Genomic DNA, 27,395 nt, shown 5'->3' with positions numbered 1-27,395 from the left:
ACTGGACTCTCCCAACATCTGGAACATATTTCCTGCCTCAATCCTATTAAATCCTTTAATTATCTTAAACGTTTCAAACAGATCCCCTCTCAATCTCCTCAATTCCAGCGTGTACAAGCCCAATCTCTCCAATCTCTCTGCGTAAGACAGCCCTGCCATCCCAGGAATCAACCTAGTGAATCTACGCTGCACTTCCTCAATTGCCAGAATGTCCTTCCTTAAACCTGGAGACCAAAACTGTACACAATTATCCACCACTACTCTCTGGCATCTCCCATCTAGCCACTGTTGAATCCATTTTATTACTCCAGCATTAATACCTAACAACTGAACCTTCTTAACCAACCTTCCATGTGGAACTTTGTCAAAGGCTTTGCTGAAGTCCATATAGACTACATCCACTGCCTTACCCTCGTCAACATTCCTCGTAACTTCTTCAAAAAATTCAATAAGGTTTGTCAAACATGACCTTCCACGCACAAATCCATGCTGGCTACTTCTAATCAGATCCCGTCTATCCAGATAATTATAAATATTATCTCTAAGAATACTTTCCATTAATTTACCCACCACTGATGTCAAACTGAGAGGTCTATAATTGCTAGGCTTCCTTCTAGTACCCTTTTTAAACAATGGAACCACATGAGCAATACGCCAATCCTCCGGCACAATCCCCGTTTCTAATGACATATTAAAGATCTCCGTCAGAGCTCCTGCTATTTCTACACAAACTTCCCTCAAGGTCCTGGGGAATATCCTGTCAGGACCCGGAGATTTATCCACTTTTAAATTTCTTAAAAGCGCCAGTACCTCCACCTCTTTAATTGTCATAGGTTCCATAACTTCCTTACTTGTTTCCCACACCTTAGACAATTCAATATCCTTCTCCTTAGTGAATACCGAAGAGAAGAAATCATTCAAAATCTCTCCCATCTCCTTCGGTTCCACACATAGCTGACCACTCTGATTCTCTAAGGGGCCAATTTTATCCCTCACTATCCTCTTGCTTTTAATATAACTGTAGAAACCTTTCGGATTTACTTTCACCTTATTTGCCAAACCAACCTCGTATCTTCTTTTAGCTTTTCTAATCTCTTTCTTAAGATTCCTTTTACATTCTTTATATTCCTCGAGCAATTCCTTTACTCAATGTTGCCTATATCTATCGTAGACATCCCTCTTTTTCTGAACCAAATTTCTAATATCCCTTGAAAACCATGGTGCTCTCAAACCTTTAACCTTTCCTTTCACCCTAACAGGAACATAAAGATTCTGTACCCTCATAATTTCACCCTTAAATGACCTCCATTTCTCTATTACATCCTTCCCATAAAACAACTTGACCCAATCCACTCTCTCTAAATCCCTTCGCATCCCTTCAAAGTTAGCCTTTCTCCAATCAAAAATCTCAACTCTAGGTCCAGTCCTGTCCTTCTCCATAATTATATTGAAGCTAATGCTATTGTGATCACTGGACCCGAAGTGCTCCCCAACACATACATCTGTCAGCTGACCTATCGCATTCCCTAACAGGAGATCCAACACTGCCCCATCTCTAGTCGGTACTTCTATGTATTGTTGCAAAAAACTATCCTGCACACATTTCACAAACTCTAAACCATCCAGCCCTTTTACAGAATGAGCTTCCCAGTCTACGTGTGGAAAATTAAAATCTCCCACAATCACCACCTTGTGTTTACTACAAATATCTGCTATCTCCTTACACATCTGCACTTCCAACTCACGCGCCCCATTAGGTGGCCTATAATACACTCCTATCAGTGTTACTGCACCTTTCCATTCTTCAATTCCACCCAAATGGCCTCCCTAGAGGAGCTCTCTAATCTATCCTTCCAAAGCACCGCCATAAGATTTTCTCGGACAAGCAATGCAACACCTCCTCCTCTGGCCCCTCCTACTCTATCACACCTGAAGCAACTAAATCCAGGAATATTTAGTTGCCAAACACACCCTTCCTGCAACCATGTTTCACTAATAGCTACAACATCATAATTCCAGGTATCAATCCACGCTTTAAGCTCATCCACCTTTCTTACAATGCTCCTAGCATTAAAATAGATACATTTAAAATACTCTCCATCTCCTCCTCTCTTTCCATCCCTAACAATGCATTCAAATTTATTATCCTTTTCTTTCTTCTCCCCTACATCTTCGGGCTGAGCGCATCCCTTCTCCATCACCTGCCTTTCCTCCCTCACACACTGTCTATTTACTTGCTCCACTGGTGAACTAACCTCCTCTCCCATAGTCTCCTCAAATAGTCTCCCGCCCCCCCCATCTTACTAGTTTAAAGTCTGCCCTGTAGCCCTAGCAAACCTCCCCGCTAGGATATTGGTCCCCCCAGGATTCAAGTGTAACCCGTTCTTCTTGAACAGGTCACTCCTGCCCCAGAAGAGGTCCCAATGATCCAGAAACTTGAATCCCTGCCCCCTGCTCCAATCCCACAGCCACGCATTCATCCTCCACCTAATTCTATTCCTACTCTCACTGTCGCGTGGCACAGGCAGTAATCCCGAGATTACTACCTTTACGGACCTTCTTCTTAACTGCCTTCCTAACTCCCTATACTCTCGTTTCAGGACCTCTTCCCCTTTCCTTCCTATGTCATTGGTACCTACATGTACCACGACCTCTGGCTCTTCACCCTCCCACTTCAGGATATCTTGGACGCGATCAGAAATGTCCCGAACCCCGGCACCAGGGAGGCAAATTACCATCCGGGACTCCCGGTCACCTCCACAGAAACGCCTGTCTGAGCCCCTGACTATTGTTAACCACATTACAGGAAGGACTTTAAAGAGGGGGCAGAGGGCGCTCACCAGGATGGTGCCTGGAGCTGAGTGCGTTAGCTAGGAGAGGTTGGACAAACTTGGACCGTTTTCTGTGGAGCGTTGGATGCCGAGAGGAAACCGAAAGTACATATGTAAAATAACGAGCACCTCAAAGTGTGTAGTCTCCCCACCAACCCAACTTCCCAGGTAGAATAGAGGGCACAAGTTTAAGGTAAGAGGAAGACATTTTAAAGATGTACGAGTAAGATTTGGTGTTTTTTTCCCCAAAAACAGAATTGTAGTTACCTGGAAGATTCTGCTAGGGGAAGTGTTGGAGGCAAGTTAAGTAGTTAAAAAGGCACTAAAAATAGACAAACTACCATTTAACTGAGTAAAACAAATTAGGTATTTAGATGAAATACAGAACAAATGAGAACACTACCAATACCCCTACAGTACTACCCATGGGTCCAAGTGCCACGGGCGAAGCGTTAGGTTAGGAATTACCAGCCAGCTGCTTGGCTACTCACACTGACGTTCACGCTGCCTCGACACCATGTATCCCTTCACGCTGAAATCCAGGCGCTTGAGCAAGGGTTCGATTCTGGCGTAAACCTTTAACGACAGCTGGTGGTAGACAACCAAAGGCCAGAGCAGCATGCTCAGCACTGCGTGCAAGGAAAGAGAGGAGAGAGCGTCAGGGGCAGCCTCAAGCAGTGAGGCTCACAACCTGATGGAAACCATTAATGTCTGACGACACGGTCACTCCATAACAATATACAGAATCTCGGCTCATGACGTAGTCCCCCCAACGTCACAGGAAACAACTGAAAAGGTCTTTTGGCCGAGCATTTTGTGGTAGTCGGGAATGGCCTGAACTCTAATCCCATTTTTCAGCAACTTTCATAAAGTTGTTCTCCAGTTCTAAGCTTGCTGGTCCAGTTATTATTTTTTGCTGTGGCTTTGGCTCAGGAAGCCTCGGTGAGACGAAGCTGAGCGGAGGGGTGCAGGTGGGGGTTTCCTTTGCATTCCTCTCCCTACCTGGTTTAGGAATCATCATCATTATGTGCCGTGCCATGTGACATCATCATTGTGTGCTGTGCCGTATGACGTGGGCGATCACAGTCTTTGACCATGATTGCTCTTGGCCAATTTTCGTACAGAAGTGGTCTGTTATCACCTGCTTCTGGGCAGTGTCTTTACAAGACGGGTGGCCCCAACCATTATCAATACTCTTCAGAGATTGTCCGCCTGGTGTCAGTGGTCGCATAACTAGGTCTTGTGATCTGCACCCGCTGCTCGTATGACCATCCACCACCTGCTCCTGTGGCTTCACGTGGCCGGGACAGGGAGAGGGAGGCTAAGCAAGTGCTGCACCTCACCCAAGGGTGATGCGCAGGGAAGTAGCACCTTACTCCACCCCACCAGAAGAGTAGCCCGGATGGATCCCACTACTTATTGAATAATCCCAATGGCGTGCATCTTGAAAACTCTCTGAGGAACCAAGTCCAGCTCCTGACCTTCACGCTTGACTCAGCTACTAAGCCCAGAAGGGGAAAAGGGGAGTTACTGGTGCCTTACAGCCAGTCACTTCAGGCAGACGGGGTTTGTCAGCCGTGATTGGCAGCTCATCTAGGAGAAGGAAAACTCTGATCTCAAACCTCTGCTTGCTTTGCGGCTACACCCACTCATGGGGAAGACTTTGGGAGTAAACCCCAAGGGAAAAATACAGAGCTGATTTCAATGCTGACTGGCAACTCCTACGACGCCACTGGTGCCAAACTGTATCGGTCTTTGCCGTTACTTTGAATTCATCAGCTGCATGCAGAGGGGGGAGGTTGCTACGTGAGCAACAGCTTGCTCTCCACATCATACTGTCCTGGCTTGTGTTTCATGTAGACAGCTGTGATGGAGAGTTGACTCTGACCGATGCAGGGCCTCAACTCTTCCAATGGGAATATCTGGGGAAGCACTGGCAGGAGGTGGAAAATCAGGGTCGGGGTTTGGGTTAGAGAGCAGTGCCAGTAGCACTGTATGAAGGAGATGGATATGGATATGGATGCATTTGGGATTGTCCAGAATGCTGTGTGCCTCACATGCCGAGCTGGTCACACCTGAGATACAGAGAGCAGAGAGCTGGCTGACCACCAGGAGAGGTAAGGGGTAGAGACAGACAATGGAGGATCTCCCCATGGCCATTCTCCACAACAATTATACCCTTTTAGAAACTGCTTTGGTGGGGTGTACCTATAGCAGCTGGCACTGTGGCTGACTGTTGAGTAATAGTGAAAGGAGACTTGATCCTTTCTTCAGTTAAATAAATAAAAGGGAGGTAAGAGATAATATTGGACCACTGGAAAATGATGCTGCTGAGGTAGTAATGGGGTTCAAAGAAATGGCAAATGAAAAGGACTTTGTTTCAGTCTTGACTGTGGATGACACTAGCTGTATGCCAGACATCCTTGAGTGTCAGGGAACAGCAGCGAGTGCCATTGCTATTACAAAGGAAAAAGTTCTAGGCAGATTGAAAGGTCTGAAGGTCACCTGGACCAGATGGACTACATCCCAGAGACCAGGGAGAGGTTGTTGATGAGATAACGGGTGCATTGGTCATGATCTTTCAAGAAATCACTTGATTCTGCCATGGTCCAGAAGGACTGAAAAATTGTAAATGTCACTCAACTTTTTAAGAAGGGAGGGAGACCAAAGAGAGGAAATTAGAGGCCAGTTAGCCTAACCTCAGTGGTTGGGAAAGTGTTGGAGTCGATGATTAAGGATGAGGTTTTGAGGTACTTGGAGACCAATGATAAAATAAGTCAAAGTCAGCATGGTGTCTGTCAAGGGAAATCTTGTCTGACAAATCTGTTAGAGTTCTTTCCAGAAGTAACAAGCAGGATGGACAAAGGAGAGACAGTGGATGTCATTTACTTGGATTTTCAGAAGGCATCTTATAAGGTGTCTCACAGGAGGCTGCTTAATAAGATAAAATCCTATAGTGCTACAGGAAGGATACTGGCATGGATAGAGGAATGGCTGACAGGCAAGGGGCAGCGAGTGGGAAGAAAGGGGGCCTTTTCTAGTGGGCTGCCTGTGTCTAGTGGTGTTCCTAAGGGGTCAGTATTGGGACTGCTACTTTTCACATTGTTTGTCAATGATTTAGATAGTGGAATTGATGGCTTTGTGACAAAGTTTGCAGATGATACAAAGATAGGTGGAGGGGTAGGTAGTCCTGAGGAAGCAATGTAATTGCAGCAGGACTTGGAAAAATTAGAAGAATGGACAAAAATGTGGCAGATGGAATACAGTGTTGGGAAATATATGACAATGCATTTTGGTGAAAGGAGCAATAGTGCATTCTATTATCGGTGTTTTGGAAACGGGGATTACTCGGTTCTTTTGTTTGGCTTGTTGTGGTATTCGGCAGCAATGAATATTGATGAGTTTCTGGCTTCGCCAGCTGCAGAGGTGTTGGCGAAGGCGAAAAAAACTGAGGTGTTTGAGCTAGCTAGTAGATTGCAACTTAAAGGTATTTTGCAGACTACTTCTAAGGCTGTGATAGAGAAAAATCGCGTCACACTATGTGGATTCGGGTGTTTTTGATGAATCGATTTTAGAGTCATTTCCAATAAGTAATCTGGAGATGCAGTTGCAAATCGAACAAATGAAATTGGAGAGGTGTAAATTGGAGGCGGGACAAAAGCAGAGAGAATTTGCATATGCAATGGAGGAATTAAGGACTGGAAATCAGTCTTCTGGTTCTAAAAAAACGTTTGTTGCTAGTCAAGAAATTAAATTGGTCCCTCCATTTAGTGAAACAGAAGTGGAAAGGTATTTTCAACATTTTGAAACTATTGCTCGGATGTCAGAGTGGCCGAAAGATAAATGGTCAGTGTTGTTACAGAGTGTAATTACAGGCAAAGCACAACAAGTTTACACAGCTTTAACAGCTGCGCAAGCACTTGATTATGATATTGTAAAGAGTCATATTTTAAACGCATATGAGTTAGTCCCAGAAGCATATAGGGAAAGATTCAGAAGTTTGAAAAAGTCTGTGGAAAAAACTTATGTGGAATTTGCCTATGATAAAGCTATGTGTTTTGAGAGATGGGTTTCTTCTAAAAATGTAAATGGGGACTATGATACATTGAGAGAGCTGATTTTAATGGAGGAATTTAAAAGAAGCATTCCTGTTGAAGTAAGGACCTACTTAAATGAGAAGGATACTGATAAATTGCAGGACTGTGCTAGATTAGCTGATGAGTATGTTTTAATCCATAAGAACAAATTTCCTCGGGGCAGAATTTTTAAGAGGAAAAATAACACGGAGACTCCAGATAAATTTGAAATTAAATCGGAGGTTAATGAGAAAGTTGATGAGAAAGGAAAGCCTGTGAAGGAAAGACAGTTTGGTCTGTCTTGTAACTATTGTAAGAAGCCTGGCCATGTAATAGCTAACTGTTTCAAATTGAAAAAGAAAGAGAAGGAAGCGGTTCCAGATGCTTGTGTGCAACATACTGAAGCACCTGTAAAGTTACAGGATTTGATAAAAACAAATGAGGCTTTGTTAGAGTCTGACCAAGTTAGAAAGGGATATGATCATTTTGTAACTGAAGGGTTTGTATCCTTGAAGGAAGGATCTACTCTGGTGCCAATAAAAATCCTTAGGGATACTGGTGCTTCTCAATCATTGATGTTAGACAGTGTGTTGAAGTTTAATGAAGAGTCTGATACTGGTGAGGTAAATTACATAAGAGGTGTTGGAAGTGATTTTATGCCTGTACATTTGCATAAAGTAAATTTAAAGTCGGGGTTAGTTACTGGATTTGTTAAAGTAGGATTACAGCATAGCTTACCTGTGAAGGGTATTTCTTTATTGTTAGGTAATGACTTGGCAGGTGGACAAGTTTTTCCTGAAGTGCATTTGACAATGGAGTCAGAGGAACCAGAGTTGAATTCTAACACAGATTCTTCCTGTGTTGTGACTAGAGCTATGGCTAAAAAGATTGATGCGCAGAATGAGGTTGTTATTCAGGACTGTTCAACTCAGGATTCGAGTTTTGAGGATGTGTCAGAGACTTTCTTATCTTCGTTGTTTGAACAAGATTCTGGGAGTAAGTCTGACTATAAAGATTTATCTTTGTCTCGGAAGGAGATGATAGCAGAGCAGAATAGAGACTTTGAGATTATAAAATTAAGAGAGCAGGTTTTACTAGATAGTGAAATTGATAAGGTGCCAGTCGGATATTACTTGGAAAAAGGAGTGTTGATGAGGAAGTGGAGATCGCCTACAATTCCTGCAAGTGAGGATTGGAATGTTGTTTACCAGGTAGTTGTTCCAAAAGCTTATCGAAATGAGATTTTGACTTTAGCTCATAGTGTGCCTTTAGGTGGACATCAAGGGTAAGGAAAACTGTGGACAAGATTTTAAAACATTTTTACTGGCCTGGTCAAAGATGTGGCGATGTTTTGTAAAACATGTTTTGCCATACTTGTCAAATTGTGGGTAAACCAAATCAGGTTACACCAGTAGCTCCATTACAACCTATCCCAGCATTTGGTGAACCATTTTCTAAAGTTATTGTAGATTGTGTTGGTCCATTACCAAAGACAAAAACTGGTTATCAGTATTTGTTGACTATCATGTGTACTTCTAGGTTTCCAGAGGCAGTACCACTTAGGAATATAAAAGCTAAGACTGTGACAAAGGCCCTTATAAATTTTTTTACTTATTTTGGATTACCTAAGGAGATACAAACTGATCAAGGCAGTAATTTTATGTCTGGATTGTTTCAACAGATTGTTTATAAATTGGGAGCTAAGCAAATCACTTCGTCTGCATACCATCCAGAATTGCAGGGTGCCTTGGAGAGGTTTCATTCTACCCTCAAGAATATGATTAGGACATTTTGTGTGGAAAATGAAAGTGACTGGAATGAGGGTATAAACTTACTTTTATTTGCAGTAAGGGAATCGGTACAGGAATCTTTAGGTTTTAGTCCATTTGAACTTGTGTTTGGGCATAGATTTAGAGGACCTTTAGCTTTGTTGAAAGAACAGTGGATTAATAAGGAAGTACACACTAATTTGTTGGACTATGTGTTGAAATTTAAGGACAGGTTACATAAAGCTTGTAGTTTAGCTAAGGAAAATTTAAAGTTGGCTCAGGAGAAAATGAAGACTTGGTATGATTAAAGACGCTAGGATGAGGATGTTTAAGCCTGGAGATAAGGTGTTGGTTCTTTTCCCAGTGCAGACAAATCCTTTACAAGCTAGATTTCATGGTCCTTATGAAATTGTGTCTAAAATCAATGATGTGGATTACGTGGTAAAAACTCCAGATCGTAGAAGGTCAACACAACTTTGCCATATAAATATGTTGAAACCATATTTTGAGAAACAATCTGATACTGTGACTATTGTGGTTAGTGAGAATGAGTTTGATTTAACTAGGAACATGATAGATGATTCATCTGACTTTCATTCTAAATCCAACATTGTTTCTGTTAGGTTACCAAATTAAACCATTCTGGAAAATATTGATGAAAAATTAGCACATTTACAGTTAGAGCAGAGACAACAGATGAAGGAGTTGATTTTTAAATATAGGGAGTTGTTTCCAGATGTTCCGAGAAGGACTACTATAGCTTCACATGATGTAGATGTTGGGGATGCCAAACCTATTAAACAACATCCATATAGGATGAACATGGAAAAACGTGAACTTGCAGAGAAAGAAATTGAATATATGTTAGAGAATAATATCATTAGACATTCTAACTCGAATTGGAGTTCGCCATGTGTTATGGTGCCAAAGCCAGATGGTAGTATTAGGTTTTGTACGGATTATAGGAAGGTGAATGCTGTAACAAAAACAGATGCATATCCAATTCCTAGAGTAGATGATTGTGTAGATAAAGTTGGAAAGGCAAAGTTCCTTACAAAGATTGATTTATTGAAAGGGTATTGGTGTGTTCCATTAACGGACAGAGGTAGAGAGATTTCTGCATTTGTAACTCCATCTGGGTTATATGAGTATAATGTTCTTCCATTTGGGATGAAGAATGCCCCAGGTACTTTCCAGAGGATGATTAACTTTGTGATTCAGGGATTGAAAGATACTGATGCTTATATTGATGATTTAGTGACAGGAAATGATACTTGGGAAGCACACATTATTGCGATGGAGAAATTGTTTGAAAGGCTTTCAAAAGCTAACTTAACTATTAATTTAGCTAAGAGTGAATTTGGACATGCCACTGTGACTTACCTTGGTTATGTTGTGGGTCAAGGTAAGGTAGCTCCTGTTCAGGCAAAAGTTCAGGCAATTTTAGAGATTCCCACTCCAACGGGGAAAAAGACTCTCAGAAGGTTTTTGGGAATGGTAGGATATTATCGGAAATTTTGTAAGAATTTTGCTAATGTTGCCCTTCCATTAACTAACCTTCTGCGGAAGAATGAGAAGTTTGTATGGACGGTGCCTTGTCAAGAAGCGTTTGAAAAATTGAAAACAATGATATGTCAACAACCTGTGCTTAAGGCACCTGACTTTGGAAAACCTTTCTCATTGGCTGTGGATGCCAGTGATGAGGCTGCAGGAGCAGTATTAATGCAAAGGAATGAGGGTGATGAGGTTGATCATCCAGTAGCTTACTTTTCTAAGAAATTTAATAAGCATCAAAGAAATTATTCGACAATAGAGAAAGAATTGTTATCTCTTGTTTTAGCTTTGGAATATTTTGAGGTATATGTTAGTACAACTCAGAAACCACTTATTGTTTACACTGATCATAATCCGTTAGTTTTTCTGAGTAAGATGAAAAACAAAAACAGAAGGTTATTAAATTGGAGTTTGATGTTACAAGAGAACAATATTGTGATAACTCATATTAAAGGTAAAGATAATGTGGTTGCTGATTGTCTATCTCGATGTTGAATGTACACTGTAATTTTTTTTTATGGAGTGGTTTTTTTTCAATTGTAACACTCCTACTGTATTGTGACTTATAAGCTGTTATATGATGGTATTGTGTATGTTATAAAATTTATACCTTTGTTTTTCTTGTAAGCAGTTGTTAAAAATTTTTGTTCTTGTCAGACCAAAAATGTTTTTTTGGAGGGAGGTGTTACGTACTCGTGACACATGACAGTGGAGCCCTTGTCATGTGACTGGGGTTGAAGCTGTACTGGACTTGAGGTGATGGTCTTGTGATGGTGGAATGACGTCATTTTCCCGCCAGTAGAGAGATATAAAAACAAGGAAATAAGGCTTTATAAGGTCACACTTGGAGTTTTCTCAATAGTTTTGGGTACCTCGTGCAAAAACAGAAATACTGTGTATTAAAAAGAAGCTTTGGGCCAGTACTCACTGGAATTTAGAAGAATGCGTGGGGATCTCATTGAAACCTACCAAATGTTGAAAGGACTGGATAAGGTGGATGTGGAAAGAATGTTTCCTATGGTGGGGGTGTCCAGAATTAAAGGGCACAGTCTCAAAATTGAGTGGCGACCTTTTAGAACAGAAGTGAGGAGGAAATTTTTTTTTAATCTGAAGAGTGGTGAATCAGTGGAATGCTCTGCCTCAGACTGCAGTGGAGGCCAAGCGTGGGCGTATATGTGAAGTGGAAGATGACAAGACTCTTGATTGGTCGTGGCATCAAGGGATACGGTGAGAGGGCAGGTTTACGGGGTTGAATGGGATCTGGGATCAGCAGAGTGGACACAATGGGCTGAATGGCCTAATTCTGTCCTATGTCTTATGGTTAGGGGAAAAGACAGGAGATAACTATGGTTGCAAGCGAGGTACCAGTATGGTTGTGACAGAGCAGCTGCAGCACATTCTCATGGGGGACCGTGAGTACTCAGAGGTCATGGTGCACATTGGCACCAGTGACATAGGCAGAGAGAAGGGTGTCCATGTAGAGAACACCGGGAGAGGGTAAAAGCAGGACCTCAAAGGTAGTAATTGCTGATCATTCCCAGCGCCGCGTGCTAATCCAGGCAGGATTAGAAATACAGAACAGATGAATGAACTGGAGTGAGATCACTGAAACCTCTTTGTGGGGGGGAGGGACAGGTTGCAACTTAACTAGAGGGGAACCAATATCCTGGCCAGGAGGTTCTATAGTTTGGCAAGTAGGGAGAGGGGTAACCAGAACACTAGCTCAGAAAGTGAAGGCGGAGAGAGGGAGGTAGAAATCATGACCAGAACGCACAAGCGGGGTAAGGTATTAAACACATTGGGATGGACGGTTTGAAGTGTGTATTAGGGGTAAGGGCAATGAACCTGGGCTGTGGATAGCACGTGGAACTACGATGTTGAGCAGAGACTTGGTTGAGAGAAGGTCAGGAATGGATGTTCTAGAGTTTCAATGTTTTAAAAAAAAATATGGGAGAAGGTGGTAAAAGTGAAAGGTTTGTGGGTGGGGTTGTGCTGTTAACCAGCAACAATATCACAGCGGCCCATCGGTGGGGGGGGGGCTCATCCGCTGAGTCTGTATGGGTAGAAGACAAAAACAGGAAGGGTGCAGTCAGTCTGACGGGATCGTGCTACGGACTCCCCGGTAGCCACAGGAGAATGGAGGAACAGAGATGCACAGGCAGATTGAGGAAAAAGGGGTAAAATCAGAGTTTGAGTCACTCCAATATCCCTATTGTCGATCAGGACCTCCTTACTGGAACAACAGGTAGTGGATTTGGCCCAGCACGTCATGGCTAAAGCCCTCCCAACTGAACACATCCACATGAAACACTGTAGTAGGAAAGCAGCACCCATCATCCAAGATCCCCACCACCCAGGCCATGCTCTTTTCTCACTACTGCCAACAGGGAGGAGGTACAAGACTCGCACCACCGGGTTCAAGAACAGTTGCTACCCCTCAACCATCAGGCTCTTGAACAAAGGGGTTAACTACACTCACCTATTGAAAAGTTCCTACAATCAATGATCTCATTTTAAGGACTCTTTTATCTCCTGTTCTTGTTATTTATATTTGCATTTGCACAGTTTGTTTTCTTCTATGGTCTACTTGCTCTTTCATTGATCCTATTTACAGCTACTATTTGATAGATTTTGCTCAGTATGCCCGCAGGCAAAAGAATCTCCGGGTTATACATGAAGTCTTGAATGTTCTCTGACCATAAATTTTACTTCGGACTTCAGAGTTGTAGATGGGACAGAATCTGTTAGGTCCATTCAGGAGGGCCTCCAGTATCAATCTGTAGATAGTCCAACACGAGAAGAGGCCATGGTGTTGAGCAATGAACCTGGCCAGGTGACTGACACTGCAGTAGAACAGCTAGGGAATCACAGCAACTTTTAAGATAGCTACAGGTAAGGATAAGCACCATTGGAGCAGGGTCAGTTTGAGAGGAGTAGGCAGGAACTAGGGAAAGTTAATTGGGAACTTCTGCTTTTGTCCACAGCTGACTCGTGTTTAAAGATCAACTGCACAGAGCACAGGACAGGCATGTTCCTGTCAGAAGGGGTGGATACTATAGGGTCTTTTCAGAGACTCTTAGATAGGCAGACAGAGCTTAGAAAAATAGAGGGCTGGACAGTAGGGTAATTCTAGGCAGGTTACATGGTTGGCACAACATCGTGGGCTGAAGGGTCTGTAATGTGCTGTAGATTTCTGTGTTTCTAGGATGAGGATGGCAAGGTCAGAAGACCCTGGATGTCGAGGGAGGTGGTAACAGAAAATGCACACAAGGTTTAGGAAGCTAGAATCAAACAAAGCCCCCGAAGATTACAAAGTAGCAAGAAAAGAACTCAAAAAAGGGAATGTGCAAAGGGGAGGCTGAGAAATGTACTCATCGGGTCTAATGAAGGAGAACACCGCCAGTCCACACATACTTCAAGAGAAGAGGGTAGAACCACTCAAGGCTATAAAAGGGAACGTGTGCTCATTGAGAAATCACCAAGAAAGGACATGGAGGACAGTGAGATCTGTGTGGTGCACCAATATGCTGAGGCATTTTGAGATGAAGGAGGTAGTTAGTGTTGGGTTTGTTGAAGAACATTACAGCGGATCATTCTCCAAGGCCTGATGGGAAATACCCCAGGTTATTGAGAGAGGCAAGAGATGAGATTGCTGGGCATTGACTAATATCTTTGCACCTTCTCTAGCTGTAGGCAGGGCCCCCGGGGACTGGCAAGTAGTTAATGTTGTGGAGAAACAGGGATGATCCTGCAGTCAGTGGTATGTGAAATGACAGCTAATTTTTCAGCTAGGATTTATGAGCATTTGGAAAACCTTGGCCTAATTAGGGACAGTCAGCACGGCTTTACAAAGGGGGCAAGGCAGCGGCTGTACTTCATTGGGGCACAGTTAAAAGGCGTTGCCTCAAAAAGGCGGCATCTACCACTAAGGACCCACATCACCCAGGACATGCCCTTTCCTCATTGCTACCATCAGGAAGGAAGTACAGAAATCTGAAAGCTCGCACTCATCAATTCAGGAGCAGCTCCTTCCCCTCTGCATCCATGAACACTACCTTACTATTTTTTTAATTTCCATTATTAAAATATATTTAACTATTTAGTGTACACTGTAATTCACAGGTTTTTTTTCTCAATGAGGTATTGCATTGTACTGCTGTCGCAAAGTTAACAAATTTCACAAAATACGCCAGTGACTCTGATTCTGGAGCAGAGGGATTTGAGGAGTGACCTGCAGAGAATTACACAAGTGGGGTATAATACAGTAGACAGTCTCGTTCGCTTTCCAAGGTAGGGTCAGAGGGGAAAGATTGACCACACAGTGGTATAGAGAATGAGCTGTCAGCAGATGCCACGACAAATTTTACTGGACATTTGGACAGGTTTATGGATCAGAATTATATGTGCCAAACGGGACCAGCTCAGTAAGAGGCACCTTGTCAGCACGGGTGAGTTGGGCCAATGGGCCTGTTTCCATTCCATACGACTCTACAATATTACTGGCAGTGTCAGAGAACAGTACGACTCTACAATACAATATTACTGGCCGTGTCAGAGAACAGTACGACTGTACAATATTACTGGCCGTGTCAGAGAACAGTACGACTGTACAATATTACTGGCAGTGTCAGAGAACAGTACGATTCTACAATACAATATTAATGGCCGTGTCAGAGAACAGTACGACTCTAAAATATTAATGGCCGTGTCAGAAAACAGTACGACTCTACAATATTACTGGCCATGTCAGAGAACAGTAGGACTCTACAATATTACTGGCCGTGTCAGAGAACAGTACGGCTCTGCAATACAATATTACTGGCCGTGTCAGAGAACAGTACGACTCTACAATATTACTGGCCGTGTCAGAGAACAGTACAACTCTACAATACAATATTACTGGCCGTGTCAGAGAACAGTACGACTCTGCAATACAATATTACTGGCCGTGTCAGAGAACAGTACGACTCTACAATATTACTGGCCGTGTCAGAGAACAGTACGACTGTACAATATTAATGGGCCTGTCAGAGAACAGTACGACTCTACAATACAATATTAATGGCCGAATCAGAGAACAGTACGACTCTACAATACAATATTAATGGCTGTGTCAGAGAACAGTACGACTACAATATTAACGGCTGTGTCAGAGAACAGTACGACGCTACAATATTACTGGCCGTGTCAGAGAACAGTATGACTCTACAATATTAATGGCCGTGTCAGAGAACAGTACGACTCTACAATACAATATTAATGGCCGTGTCAGAGAACAGTACGACTCTACAATACAATATTACTGGCCGTGTCAGAGAACAGTACGACTCTACAATATTAACGGCCGTGTCAGAGAACAGTACGACTCTGACTCGACCAGAGACGAGTTTATTTAGAAGGAATCCAGTGGATGTAGGCGGCACTTACAGCTGACATAGCAGAGGAGGAGGCCAGGAATGTATCGCCCAATGACAGCCAGGAGCGTGAACACACCACAGACTAGAAGACAAAACTGAAAAAAAATAATCTGATCAATTCATACCTTGCACGCAGACATATTGTTTTAGTAGACATTCCTCTGACATTCTCTACCAATTGCCAGATTATTGCCTTATTATCAGGCAGTGGGGGTGGGGGGGACGACTGTTTATCAGCTCCAGAACTATTTTTGAGGTGACAAAGCTACTGGAAGCACCTTCTAGAGCAGGGATTACCAACCTGGGGACCATGGACCCTTTGCTTAATGGTATTGGTTCAAGGAACAAAAAAGGTTGGGAACGCCTGTTCTCGAGCAAAGATCACACACACCCCCTCTTCCTTCCAATCTCCAGTCTCAAACACTTGTCCATCCATTACTCCCTCCACTGCCGCCTCCTCCCCAGCCACAGCACCCCTTGAATCACAATCCGCATCTGGCAATATTATACACATCTGCTGCAGACGGGGAGGAGGGGGGGTTGTCTGCTGTGTCCAGTGGTGGAGTAGCAACACCACCAGGTCCAGTTCTTACCCCTCAACCATCTGGCTCCTGAACCAGAGGGGATAACTTCACTCGCCCCAACACTGAACTGCTCCCACAACCTATGGACTCACTTTCAAGGATCTTTCATCTCCTGTTCTCGATATTTACTGCTTATTCATTATTATTATCTTTCTCTGTCGTATTTGCAGTTTGTTGTCCTCTGCACACGGGTTGTTTGTCCGTCCTGCTGGATGTGGCCGTACACTGATTCTACTGAGTTTTCTGGATTGACTGTGTATGCCCACAAGAAAATGAATCTCAGGGTTGAACAGTGACATTCATGTAGTTTGATCATAAATTTCTTTTGAACTTTTGAGTTTTCGAGCTTTATTTTCTGTCTGGGTAGCCTTCAACCTGAAGGGAAAAATATTGATTTTCTATTTCTATTTATTTTCTCCCCCACTTTCTATTCCCCACTCTCGCCTCTTAGCTGCCTATCACCTCCCGCTGTGCCCCTCCTCCTTCCCTTTCCCGCGGTCCACACTCCTCTATCAGATTCCTTCCTCTCCAGCCCTCTCCACCTTTCCCGTCCACCTGGCTTCACCTATCACGTTCTAGCCATCTTCCTTCCTCCCCCGCCACCTTTTTATTCTGGCGTCTTCCCCCCTTCCTCTCCAGTCCTGAAGAAAGGTCTTGGCCCTAAACATTGAGAGTTTGCTCATTTCCGCAGGTGCTGCCTGACTTGCTGAGATCCCCCAGCATTCTGTGTACAGCTTTAGATTTCCAGCATCTGCAGAGTTTCGTGTTTTTAATATATTTCATTGCTGGCAATTAGCCATGAGGATGTGATGCTATACAGGGAGTTTGGAATCTGTTAACCTCTTCCTTTCCTGGATAGAAAAGCATTTTGCATGTCCTAAGCCCCATCACCTCCCTCCCCCCCCAACCCAAGTTATCTTCAAACAGTTAAAATCCCTGAAAGCAGCAACATCTCAAATGACTTTTAATTTTGCTTCATTCCTTTTAAACATCTCTCCTCGAGTTACTCAATTCAGCTCACCTCAATGATTTTAACTATTTAAAAAGTTCTCATGCAAACTTGGAACATCCAGAAAATCATAAATCTGAACTCTCCAGAAAGGGAAAAGGATTGAGATACGAAATAAAGTATTATGACTTAACTTGTGGAAAAAACTACCGAACTCTGTTGTTACTGTAACAGTCCCACAAAGCTCTTACCTGACCAGGATTCTGCTTCTTAAAAAGGTACAGGTTCTTCAGGAATCGTTCTGCACTGATGGAGAACTCGGCCATTCTGTGACAAAGTTCTGGGACGCTGATTAGTTTTGGGTGAACAAGACCCCAGCTACACAGGAACACAAATCGAGGCATACATTAGAATCACTTTGCAAGTATCTCTACTCACCCAAAGACATTCTGAAGCAGGGTTCTCAACCTGGGGCCCACGGACCCCTTGCTTAATGGTGTTGGTCCATGGCATACAAAAGGTTGGGAACTCCTGCTCCAAGGTGAGCTACAAGAAGAGGAACAGGGTTTTGATTTGGTAACACAAAAAGACAAAGTCTGACTGGACCACTTCCACAGGCAGTCAGTCACCTTTCTGTGGCCAAGTCCTCCGACATCGACAGTCAGCTCACTGGTTATCCATGACAAAAACATACATTGCTTTCACATGAGGTGTTGTACTTTGGTAGGACCAGCCAGGGTTAGGTCTCACAGTGAGCAGCAGGGCACTGAGGAGTGCGGTAGAACAAGGGATCTGGGCACACAGGTGCATAGTTCACTGGAAGTGCAGACAGGGTCGTAAAGAAGGCTTTTGTCACATTGACCTTCGTAAATCAATGTACTGAGTACAGGAGTTGGGATGTTATGTTGAAATTAGTGCGATATTAGCCGGTAGCGCAATATTAATAGGCAGCAGCCTCTCTGGACTCTGGATTGGGGATTGCCAAACGTTACGTGGATTTTCTAGTGTAGTCTGTTTTGTCGTATGCTTATGTGATATCATTCTTGGGGAACGTTGTCTCACTTTTTAACTGCATTGCAGCTGTGGTTTCTAAATGACAATAAACTGAATCTGAAAGTTGTATAAGATGTTGGTGAGGCCTAATTTGGAGTATTGTGTGCAGTTTTGGTCACCCACCTACAGGAAAGATGTAGACAAGTTTGAAAGAGTAGAGAAAACTTACAAGGATGTTGCCAGGTCTGGAGGACCCGAGTTATACAGAAAGACTTAATAGCTAAGGACTTTAATTGTTGGAACGTAGAAGATTGAGGGGAGATTTGATAGAGGTATACAAAATTATGAGCAGTATAGATAGGGTAAATGCAAGCAGGCTTTTTCCACTGAGACGACAGCTAGAGATCATGGGTTAAGGGTGAAAGGTGAAAAGTTTAAGGGGAACATGAGGGGAAACTTCTTCACTCAGACTGGCAGATCGTTCCACAGTCTCACCCCCCTCTAAGTGGTGCATGCGAGCTCGATTTCAACGTTTGCATGGGCACATGGATGGGAGGATTACGGAGCGGCTGGGCAGGTTAAATGGTTCTTCACTGGCCCGATGGGCTGAAGGACTTGCTGTAGTTTTCTGTGACTCTACGCTCTGAGACTTAAGTAGATGACAGCCATACGTAAAGAGCAAAGAAAGGGGGTAGAACAGCCAGAGATTATCAATACAGAACGAGGTTACGACATATACACACATATTAACTGAGTAACCAGTTATGCATTTAAATGAAATACAGAACAAATTAGAACACTACAGTACGATAAAACTGTTATTTCCTAATAGTTATCGACAGAGGGATTCATCCAGTGTATGGGGCTGAGTTCTTTTGATTGACTGTAAAAGAACAAAATCAGCGTATAGACACCTAGCGCAGATAATGCACTGCCTTCATTGCCTTTCTGCATGAAGTCAAAATAAAAAAACAAAATTTGAACTGGCGCCCGTCAGCCCAAATGGATAACTTTGAACTGGCGCCCGTCAGCCCAAATGGATAACTTTGAACTGGCGCCCGTCAGCCCAAATGGATAACTTTGAACTGGCGCCCGTCAGCCCAAATGGATAACTTTGAACTGGCGCCCGTCAGCCCAAATGGATAACTTTGAACTGGCGCCCGTCAGCCCAAATGGATAACTTTGAACTGGCGCCCGTCAGCCCAAATGGATAACTTTGAACTGGCGCCCGTCAGCCCAAATGGATAACTTTGAACTGGCGCCCGTCAGCCCAAATGGATAACTTTGAACTGGCGCCCGTCAGCCCAAATGGATAACTTTGAACTGGCGCCCGTCAGCCCAAATGGATAACTTTGAACTGGCGCCCGTCAGCCCAAATGGATAACTTTGAACTGGCGCCCGTCAGCCCAAATGGATAACTTTGAACTGGCGCCCGTCAGCCCAAATGGATAACTTTGAACTGGCGCCCGTCAGCCCAAATGGATAACTTTGAACTGGCGCCCGTCAGCCCAAATGGATAACTTTGAACTGGCGCCCGTCAGCCCAAATGGATAACTTTGAACTGGCGCCCGTCAGCCCAAATGGATAACTTTGAACTGGCGCCCGTCAGCCCAAATGGATAACTTTGAACTGGCGCCCGTCAGCCCAAATGGATAACTTTGAACTGGCGCCCGTCAGCCCAAATGGATAACTTTGAACTGGCGCCCGTCAGCCCAAATGGATAACTTTGAACTGGCGCCCGTCAGCCCAAATGGATAACTTTGAACTGGCGCCCGTCAGCCCAAATGGATAACTTTGAACTGGCGCCCGTCAGCCCAAATGGATAACTTTGAACTGGCGCCCGTCAGTCCAAATGGATAACTTTGAACTGGCGCCCGTCAGTCCAAATGGATAACTTTGAACTGGCGCCCGTCAGTCCAAATGGATAACTTTGAACTGGCGCCCGTCAGCCCAAATGGATAACTTTGAACTGGCGCCCGTCAGCCCAAATGGATAACTTTGAACTGGCGCCCGTCAGCCCAAATGGATAACTTTGAACTGGCGCCCGTCAGCCCAAATGGATAACTTTGAACTGGCGCCCGTCAGCCCAAATGGATAACTTTGAACTGGCGCCCGTCAGCCCAAATGGATAACTTTGAACTGGCGCCCGTCAGCCCAAATGGATAACTTTGAACTGGCGCCCGTCAGCCCAAATGGATAACTTTGAACTGGCGCCCGTCAGCCCAAATGGATAACTTTGAACTGGCGCCCATCAGCCCAAATGGATAACTTTGAACTGGCGCCCGTTAGCCCAAATGGATAACTTTGAACTGGCGCCCGTCAGCCCAAATGGATAACTTTGAACTGGCGCCCGTCAGCCCAAATGGATAACTTTGAACTGGCGCCCGTCAGCCCAAATGGATAACTTTGAACTGGCGCCCGTCAGCCCAAATGGATAACTTTGAACTGGCGCCCGTCAGCCCAAATGGATAACTTTGAACTGGCGCCCGTTAGCCCAAATGGATAACTTTGAACTGGCGCCCATCAGCCCAAATGGATAACTTTGAACTGGCGCCCGTTAGCCCAAATGGATAACTTTGAACTGGCGCCCATTAGCCCAAATGGATAACTTTGAACTGGCGCCCGTCAGCCCAAATGGATAACTTTGAACTGGCGTCCGTCAGCCCAAATGGATAACTTTGAACTGGCGCCCGTTAGCCCAAATGGATAACTTTGAACTGGCGCCCGTCAGCCCAAATGGATAACTTTGAACTGGCGTCCGTCAGCCCAAATGGATAACTTTGAACTGGCGCCCGTCAGCCCAAATGGATAACTTTGAACTGGCGCCCGTCAGCCCAAATGGATAACTTTGAACTGGCGCCCGTCAGCCCAAATGGATAACTTTGAACTGGCGCCCGTTAGCCCAAATGGATAACTTTGAACTGGCGCCCATCAGCCCAAATGGATAACTTTGAACTGGCGCCCATTAGCCCAAATGGATAACTTTGAACTGGCGCCCGTTAGCCCAAATGGATAACTTTGAACTGGCGCCCATTAGCCCAAATGGATAACTTTGAACTGGCGCCCATTAGCCCAAATGGATAACTTTGAACTGGCGCCCGTCAGCCCAAATGGATAACTTAAGGGGAACGTGAGGGGGAACTTCTTCAGTCAGAGGGTCGTGAGGGTGTGGAATGAGATACCAGCACAAGTGGTGCATTTAATTTCAATGTTTAAGAGAAGCATAGATAGGATAGATTACAGGGGTGGAGGGCTGTGGTCCCAGTGCAGGTCAAAGGCCTAGGCAATTTTAACAGTTCGCACAGACTAGATGGGATGAAGGGCCTGTTTCTGTGTTGTACTTTTCTATGACTGTGACACAAGCATACAAAACTGACGGTGTTTAAAAAAAAGTTTGCTCTCCACAGTGCCTCACTACACACAACTGACTCTAATTAGAAACTGTTCGGCAACAGTCTCATCCCGATCAAGGGGCATGGTGTCCCAAATAAATGAAGAGAATCCCGGCTATTTTCTGTCAGATTTGGTTATTAAAGAGTTGTCCCAAATAGGTGGCTGCCCTGACGGCCCAATTAGCCGGGATCTACTGCATACAAAATAAACGAGCAGTGAAAAAATGGAGCAAAAATAAAACGAGGTCAAACAAAGTCTTTTGGCAAATGCAATGTTAGCATTCATTTCAAGCCGACTAGAAGTCAAAGGCAAGGACATAATGTTGAGACTTTATAAAGCACCGGTGAGGCCTCACTTGGCGTATTGTGAGCAGTTCTGGGCCCCTTATCTTAGAAAGGACGTGCTGAAACTGGAGAGGCTCACAAATACGATTCCAGGTTTGAACTGTTTCTTGTGTGAAGAGTGTTCGATGGAATTCAGAAAAATGAAGAGTGGCCTCATTGAAACCGATTGAATGGTGAAAGGCCTCAATTGAGCAGATATGGAGAGGATGATTCCTACGGTGGGAGAGTCTAGGACCAGAGGATGCAGCCTCAGAATAGTGTCCTTTTAGAATGGAGATGAGGAGGGATCTCTTAAGCCAGAGAGTGTGAATCTGTGAAATTTGTGCCGCAAGTGGAGGCCAAGACTTTATGTACATTTAAGGCAGAGGTTATTAAACTCTTGATTGGTCAGGGTATGAAGTGATATGGAGAGAATGCAGGAGTCTGGGGCTGAGGGGAAGAATGGATCAGCCATGATGAAATGGCAGAGTTGACTCGATGGGCCAAATGGCCTAATTCTGCTCCTGCGTCTTACGGTTGGACAACTGGATCGGGATTCAAAAGCTCACTGGGGGCTCAGCTATTTACAATCCACTGGAATGAGGGACAATCGGTACTGCAGTTAAACCCAATAATGATACGAAGATGGATTAGTTAGCAGGTGGGGTACAGCAACACACACAAAATGCTGGAGGAACTCAGCAGGTCGGGCAGCATCTATGTAGGTGAGTAAACAGTCGACATTTCGGGCCAAGAGAGAGGTGGAGTATTGCCTGCCATTCTCACTCTGGCAGGGGCTCCCGACCTTTTTTTTCCTGCCATGGACCCCCTACCATTAACCAAGGGAACCCCCGTAGAAAAATGATAAACATGAAAACTAGATTACAAGATGTTGCGACTCAGAGGAAGATGGGGAGAGTTAATGCAGGAGACAGGAAGGGTAACAAGTAACTAGGGTCTCTGAGGTATGGAGTACAGTTAATGCTCCTTTTCCCCGTGCTGGTAAGGTGGTGCGTATGGCTTTGGTCTGCAAAGTTATGGAATAGTAGGCTCTTCACCTTCACTGTACATCTTATAGGAGATGGAGTACAAAATTTTACTGAGGTCAATTTTCCAAACAGATCTCCTTCGTTGACTTTCAACCATGTTTCACGCCTGACGTTCTGTCTTTCTCCACTGCCAGAGTCAGGTGGGAGCAGCAACATCTTGTTTTCCGCCTGGCTAGCCTCCAACCTGACGGCTTAAACATTAATTTGTCAAACTTCTGGTAATGCGATCCCCCCCCTCCCTTCACCATTCCCATTTCTCTCTCTCATCTCCTTACCTTCCCCATCACCTCCCCCTTCCCCATCTTCCATGCTCTTCTGTTCTCTCCTATCAGATTCCCCCTTCTCCATCTCGTTCACCAATCGACTTCCCAGCTCTTTATTTCACCCCTCCCCCTCTTCCTCTCCTCCCCTCAAACTTCTCACTCTTTCTAATCTTGATTTCCAGTCCTGATGAAGGGTCTCGGCCCTTTTCCATAGTTGCTGCCTGGTCTGCTGAGTTCCTCCAGCTTTTTGTGTGTTACTTTGATGTCCAGCATCTGCAGATTTTCTCTTGTTTCTGTCTTCCAGCACTGGTGTGGGCCCTTGAGTGGGAGAAACATCTTCTGACGTTCTGTCCATGTTGCTGACCCCCCCCCCCACCTTACACTGTACTGAGGGACAGCATGAACAAAACCAGCTGCCCCCCCATTACACAATATCAATGGAGCCTGAACAAAACCAGCTGCCCCCCATTACACTGTACCGATGGAGCCTGAACAAAACCAGCTGCCCCCCCATTACACTGTACCGATGGAGCCTGAGCAAAACCAGCTGCCCCCACATTACACTGTACCGATGGAGCCTGAACAAAACCAGCTGCCCCCCCATTACACTGTACCGATGGAGCCTGAACAAAACCAGCTGCCCCCCCCACCACATTACACTGTACCGATGGAGCATGAACAAAACCAGCTGCCCCCCACCCACATTACACTGTACCGATGGAGCCTGAACAAAACCAGCTGCCCCCCCCACCACATTACACTGTACCGATGGAGCCTGAACAAAACCAGCTGCCCCCCCCCACCACATTACACTGTACCGATGGAGCATGAACAAAACCAGCTGCCCCCCACCCACATTACACTGTACCAATGGAGCCTGAACAGACAAAACCAGCTACCAAATGAAACATAACTGCACTTGCTTCACTGAAATTTTGATTTTTAACTATTTTTGTGGATTTTAGAGTTTTATGTAGAATTGGACATTTTTCCTCACATAATTGTGAATATATTGGCAGAGTTGACAGCCAGTGATTGTCGGGAGGAGTGCATTGAGCGTACATACAATACCTCACCATGCCACGTGTTGAAGACGATGCCCCCGAAACATTAGTGCTTTTAGGTTAATGAAAGATTTTGCTGTCAAAACTGCCCTAATGACTTCAGGAAATGAAGGATCGGTTCACTGCTGACGACCAAATGGAGTCATGAAGAAATGTAACTTCATCTTCACCACAAGAGCAATCCATGAAGAGCAGAGCGTTTGGGAAGAGAATCCTGGACCCAACTACAAAGGTGGCAGTACTTCATTCTGAGTTTGAGGAGATTTGACATGTCGCCAAAGAGACTCACAAATTCTCACAGATGGGCGGTGGAGAGAATTTGAACTGGTTGCATCACCGTCTGCTGTGTGTGGGGGGGGGGCACTGCAAAGGATCGCAAAAAGATGAATAAAGTTGTAAACTCAGCCAGATCCATCATGGGCACTCGCCTCCCCAGCATCCAGGACCCCTTCAAAAGACAATTATGGCTAAATGCACAAGCTATGAGTGATGAAGACCGAGCTATCCAAACAAAATGATTAAAAGAATTGATAGCTTCACAGACATTTCCTGTGGGGTCAAAGTTCAAAACACCGATGGATGGGGTGGGGAGAGAAGAGGAAGGGGGAAGGGGTGAGGGGGTGATGGGGGAGGGGGAGAGAGAGACACCACTCAGAAGTGGTCAGGATACCTCAGAGTCTGCATCACAGATGGCCGATCAGCTGAAAATACTGAAGCTGAGAGACCAGTTGGGCAAGGGGTTTCAGAGTTATGGAAGTGAGGTGAGTACCTTCACAATTGCTATGGCAGAGAATGTTCTTAATCCATGTCGTTCCAAAATGCTGGAACTGTATTCTATAGAAAATACCAGTCTGCCCGAGTTTAACTCAGCAGACACTATTACTCACTCATTACAGACCCCATCACACAGACCATGGAGAGCACTTTAACCGGCTGCATCACCGTCTGGTATGGGGGGGCGCATCACTGCAGAGGGTCGAAATAAGCTGTGAGAGTTGTAAAATTAGTCAGCTCCTTCGTGGGCACCAGTCTCCATAGTATCCAGGACAGCTTCAAGGAGTGGTGCCTCAGAAAGGCAGCCTCCATTACTAAGGATCCCCAGCATCCAGGCCATGCCCTCTTCTCACTGCTACCTTCAGGAAGGAGGTACAGGAGTCTAAACGGCACACACTCAGCAATTCAGGAACAGCTTCATCCCCTCTGCCATCCGATTTCTGAACGGACATTGAACATTTGTAGTGCAAAGTTAACAAATTACACAGCGCACACTGGTGATATTAAACTCGATTCTGAGATTTATCCTTTACAGTGAAGTATGCAAAAAAGGGTTTCAATACCTCTCAGTGTCACTGTCCTCCTCCACTTGTGTCACTAGAAAAAAAGAGAACAGATACCGACTTATTATTGATCATAACAGCGACCAGTTTAGCAATTAAAGCCAGCCGTTAGGGTAACTGGTTCAAAGTTTCCGAGACAAGGACGGACCTGAAATGGGAAAACTGCAGTTCAGAACATGGCGAAGGGTCTGGTGCAAGAGGGAGGACTTCGGAGTCAGAAATCATCAGGCTCCCTTCCAGGGCAGATGGGATCTGTACAAGGACAGGGGAACCGATAACCTCACATGGGAGTTTCAGTAGTGTTCCTCTGCCACAGGAAAAAAACCCACAAATTTCATGGCATAGGTGAATGATAATAAACCTGATTCTGTTCTGGACTGAGAGTGGGAAGGGGCCAGGGAGAAGGGAATCATGATTGGGAAAAGGGGAAGGGAGTTGGAAGCACAAGAGAGAGATTCTGTAAAGATCTATAAACCAATTGGTTGGAAGCAAATAACTGTGCAGGGTGTGTCTGCTCCTGCACCGACCACCCAACCTCCATCCTGCCCCGGCACTGCTCTCTGCCACCCCTCACGCGGCGCTCCACCCTCGCCATTCCCACCAGATTTACAAACTCGCTCTCCACTCCACCTTGACAAATACAGTATTGTGCAGAAGTCTGTTTATCCTAGCCATACATATTGGCCTAAGACTCTTGCACAGTTCTGCAAGTGTCACAAGTCAGGCTGAGAAAGACAGGCAGGGACAAGTTACAGTATTCGAGAAAGAACATATGCGCTTTGACCCAAATGGACAACACCAATCACGGTGTTCATTTAGTCTCAATTTCCAGCAATTCCCCAGATCCCTCCAATCTCCACCCCTCCATGTACCTGCCTCAATCACCTCCTGTGGCAACTCGTTCCATGGACTCTCAACCCTTCACCTGTAAAAGATGCCCCTCAAGTCTCCTCCCTCTCATCCTGTGCCCCTGGTTTTAGTCTCTGCAGGTTAGCCGGGGTAATGATCACGATGGGATTTTAATAGGTTTCTGTACCTCCCTCTGCAAGTGCATCCAGAAGACCACAATCTGTCGGATTGGTGATAATATCTGCACCTCACTGACGATCAGCACTGGTGCACCACAGGGATGAGTGCTTAGCCCACTGCTCCACTCTCTGCACCCACAACTGTGTGGCTAGGCACTGCTCAAATTTGCTAATGACAACTATTGTTGGCAGAATTTCTGATGGCAATGAGAGGGTGTACAGGAGCGAGATAGGTCAGCTAGTTGAGTGGTACACTTGCCCTCAGTGAAGTAACACCAAAGAACTGATTGTGGACTTCAGAAAGGGCAAGACGAGGAAAGAAAACCCAATTCTTATAGAGGGGTCAGAAGTGAAGAGGGTGAGCAGTTTCGAGTTTCTGGGCGATAACATCTCTGAGGATCTAACCTGGTCCCAACATATCGATACAACTGCAAAGACAAGACACCGTCTGTATTTCATTTTGAGTTTCAAAAGATTTGGAAAGTCAAATTTCTACAGATGTACTTTGAAGAGCATTCTGACAGGCTGCATTACATTCTGGTATTGGGGGGGGGGGGGGTGCTACTGCACAGGATTGAAATAATCTGCAGCATGGCAAAATTAGTCAGCTCCATCACAGATCCCAGCCTCCTTAGTATTCAAGACATCTTCAAGAAGCAGTGCCTCAGAAAGGAGGCATCTACTATGAAGGACCCTAACCACCCAGGTCATGCCGTGTTCTCATTGTCACCATCGGGAAGGAGGTAACGCAGAACAATACAGGAC

General features: G+C 44.8%; 1 protein-coding gene across 3 annotated transcripts in view; it reads right to left on the bottom strand.

The window, feature by feature from the left end:
* retreg3 (reticulophagy regulator family member 3) overlaps nucleotides 1–25,506 on the bottom strand; it is a 31,939-nt gene extending 6,433 nt beyond the window's left edge. Inside the window, exons 1-4 of one of the 3 annotated variants that reach the window (XM_059957814.1) lie at nucleotides 24,273–25,506; nucleotides 17,432–17,558; nucleotides 15,658–15,742; nucleotides 3,323–3,460 (exon numbers count right to left, since the gene is read on the bottom strand). In XM_059957814.1, the coding sequence (XP_059813797.1) occupies nucleotides 3,323–3,460; nucleotides 15,658–15,742; nucleotides 17,432–17,558; nucleotides 24,273–24,280 (358 nt within the window). In that variant the 5' untranslated portion in view covers nucleotides 24,281–25,506. Of the gene's footprint in view, nucleotides 1–3,322; nucleotides 3,461–15,657; nucleotides 15,743–17,431; nucleotides 19,164–22,947; nucleotides 23,154–24,272 lie in introns of those variants that run through there. The other 2 variants (XM_059957815.1, XM_059957813.1) reach the window with 2 other exon arrangements.
* Between the last annotated feature and the right edge of the window lie 1,889 nt (nucleotides 25,507–27,395).

The sequence above is a fragment of the Hypanus sabinus genome (genome assembly GCF_030144855.1).
Source record: "Hypanus sabinus isolate sHypSab1 chromosome X1 unlocalized genomic scaffold, sHypSab1.hap1 SUPER_X1_unloc_2, whole genome shotgun sequence".
Taxonomy (NCBI): domain Eukaryota; kingdom Metazoa; phylum Chordata; class Chondrichthyes; order Myliobatiformes; family Dasyatidae; genus Hypanus; species Hypanus sabinus.
The sequence above is the reverse complement of the archived record's forward strand: the minus strand, read 5'-3'. Positions and strand labels throughout refer to the sequence as shown.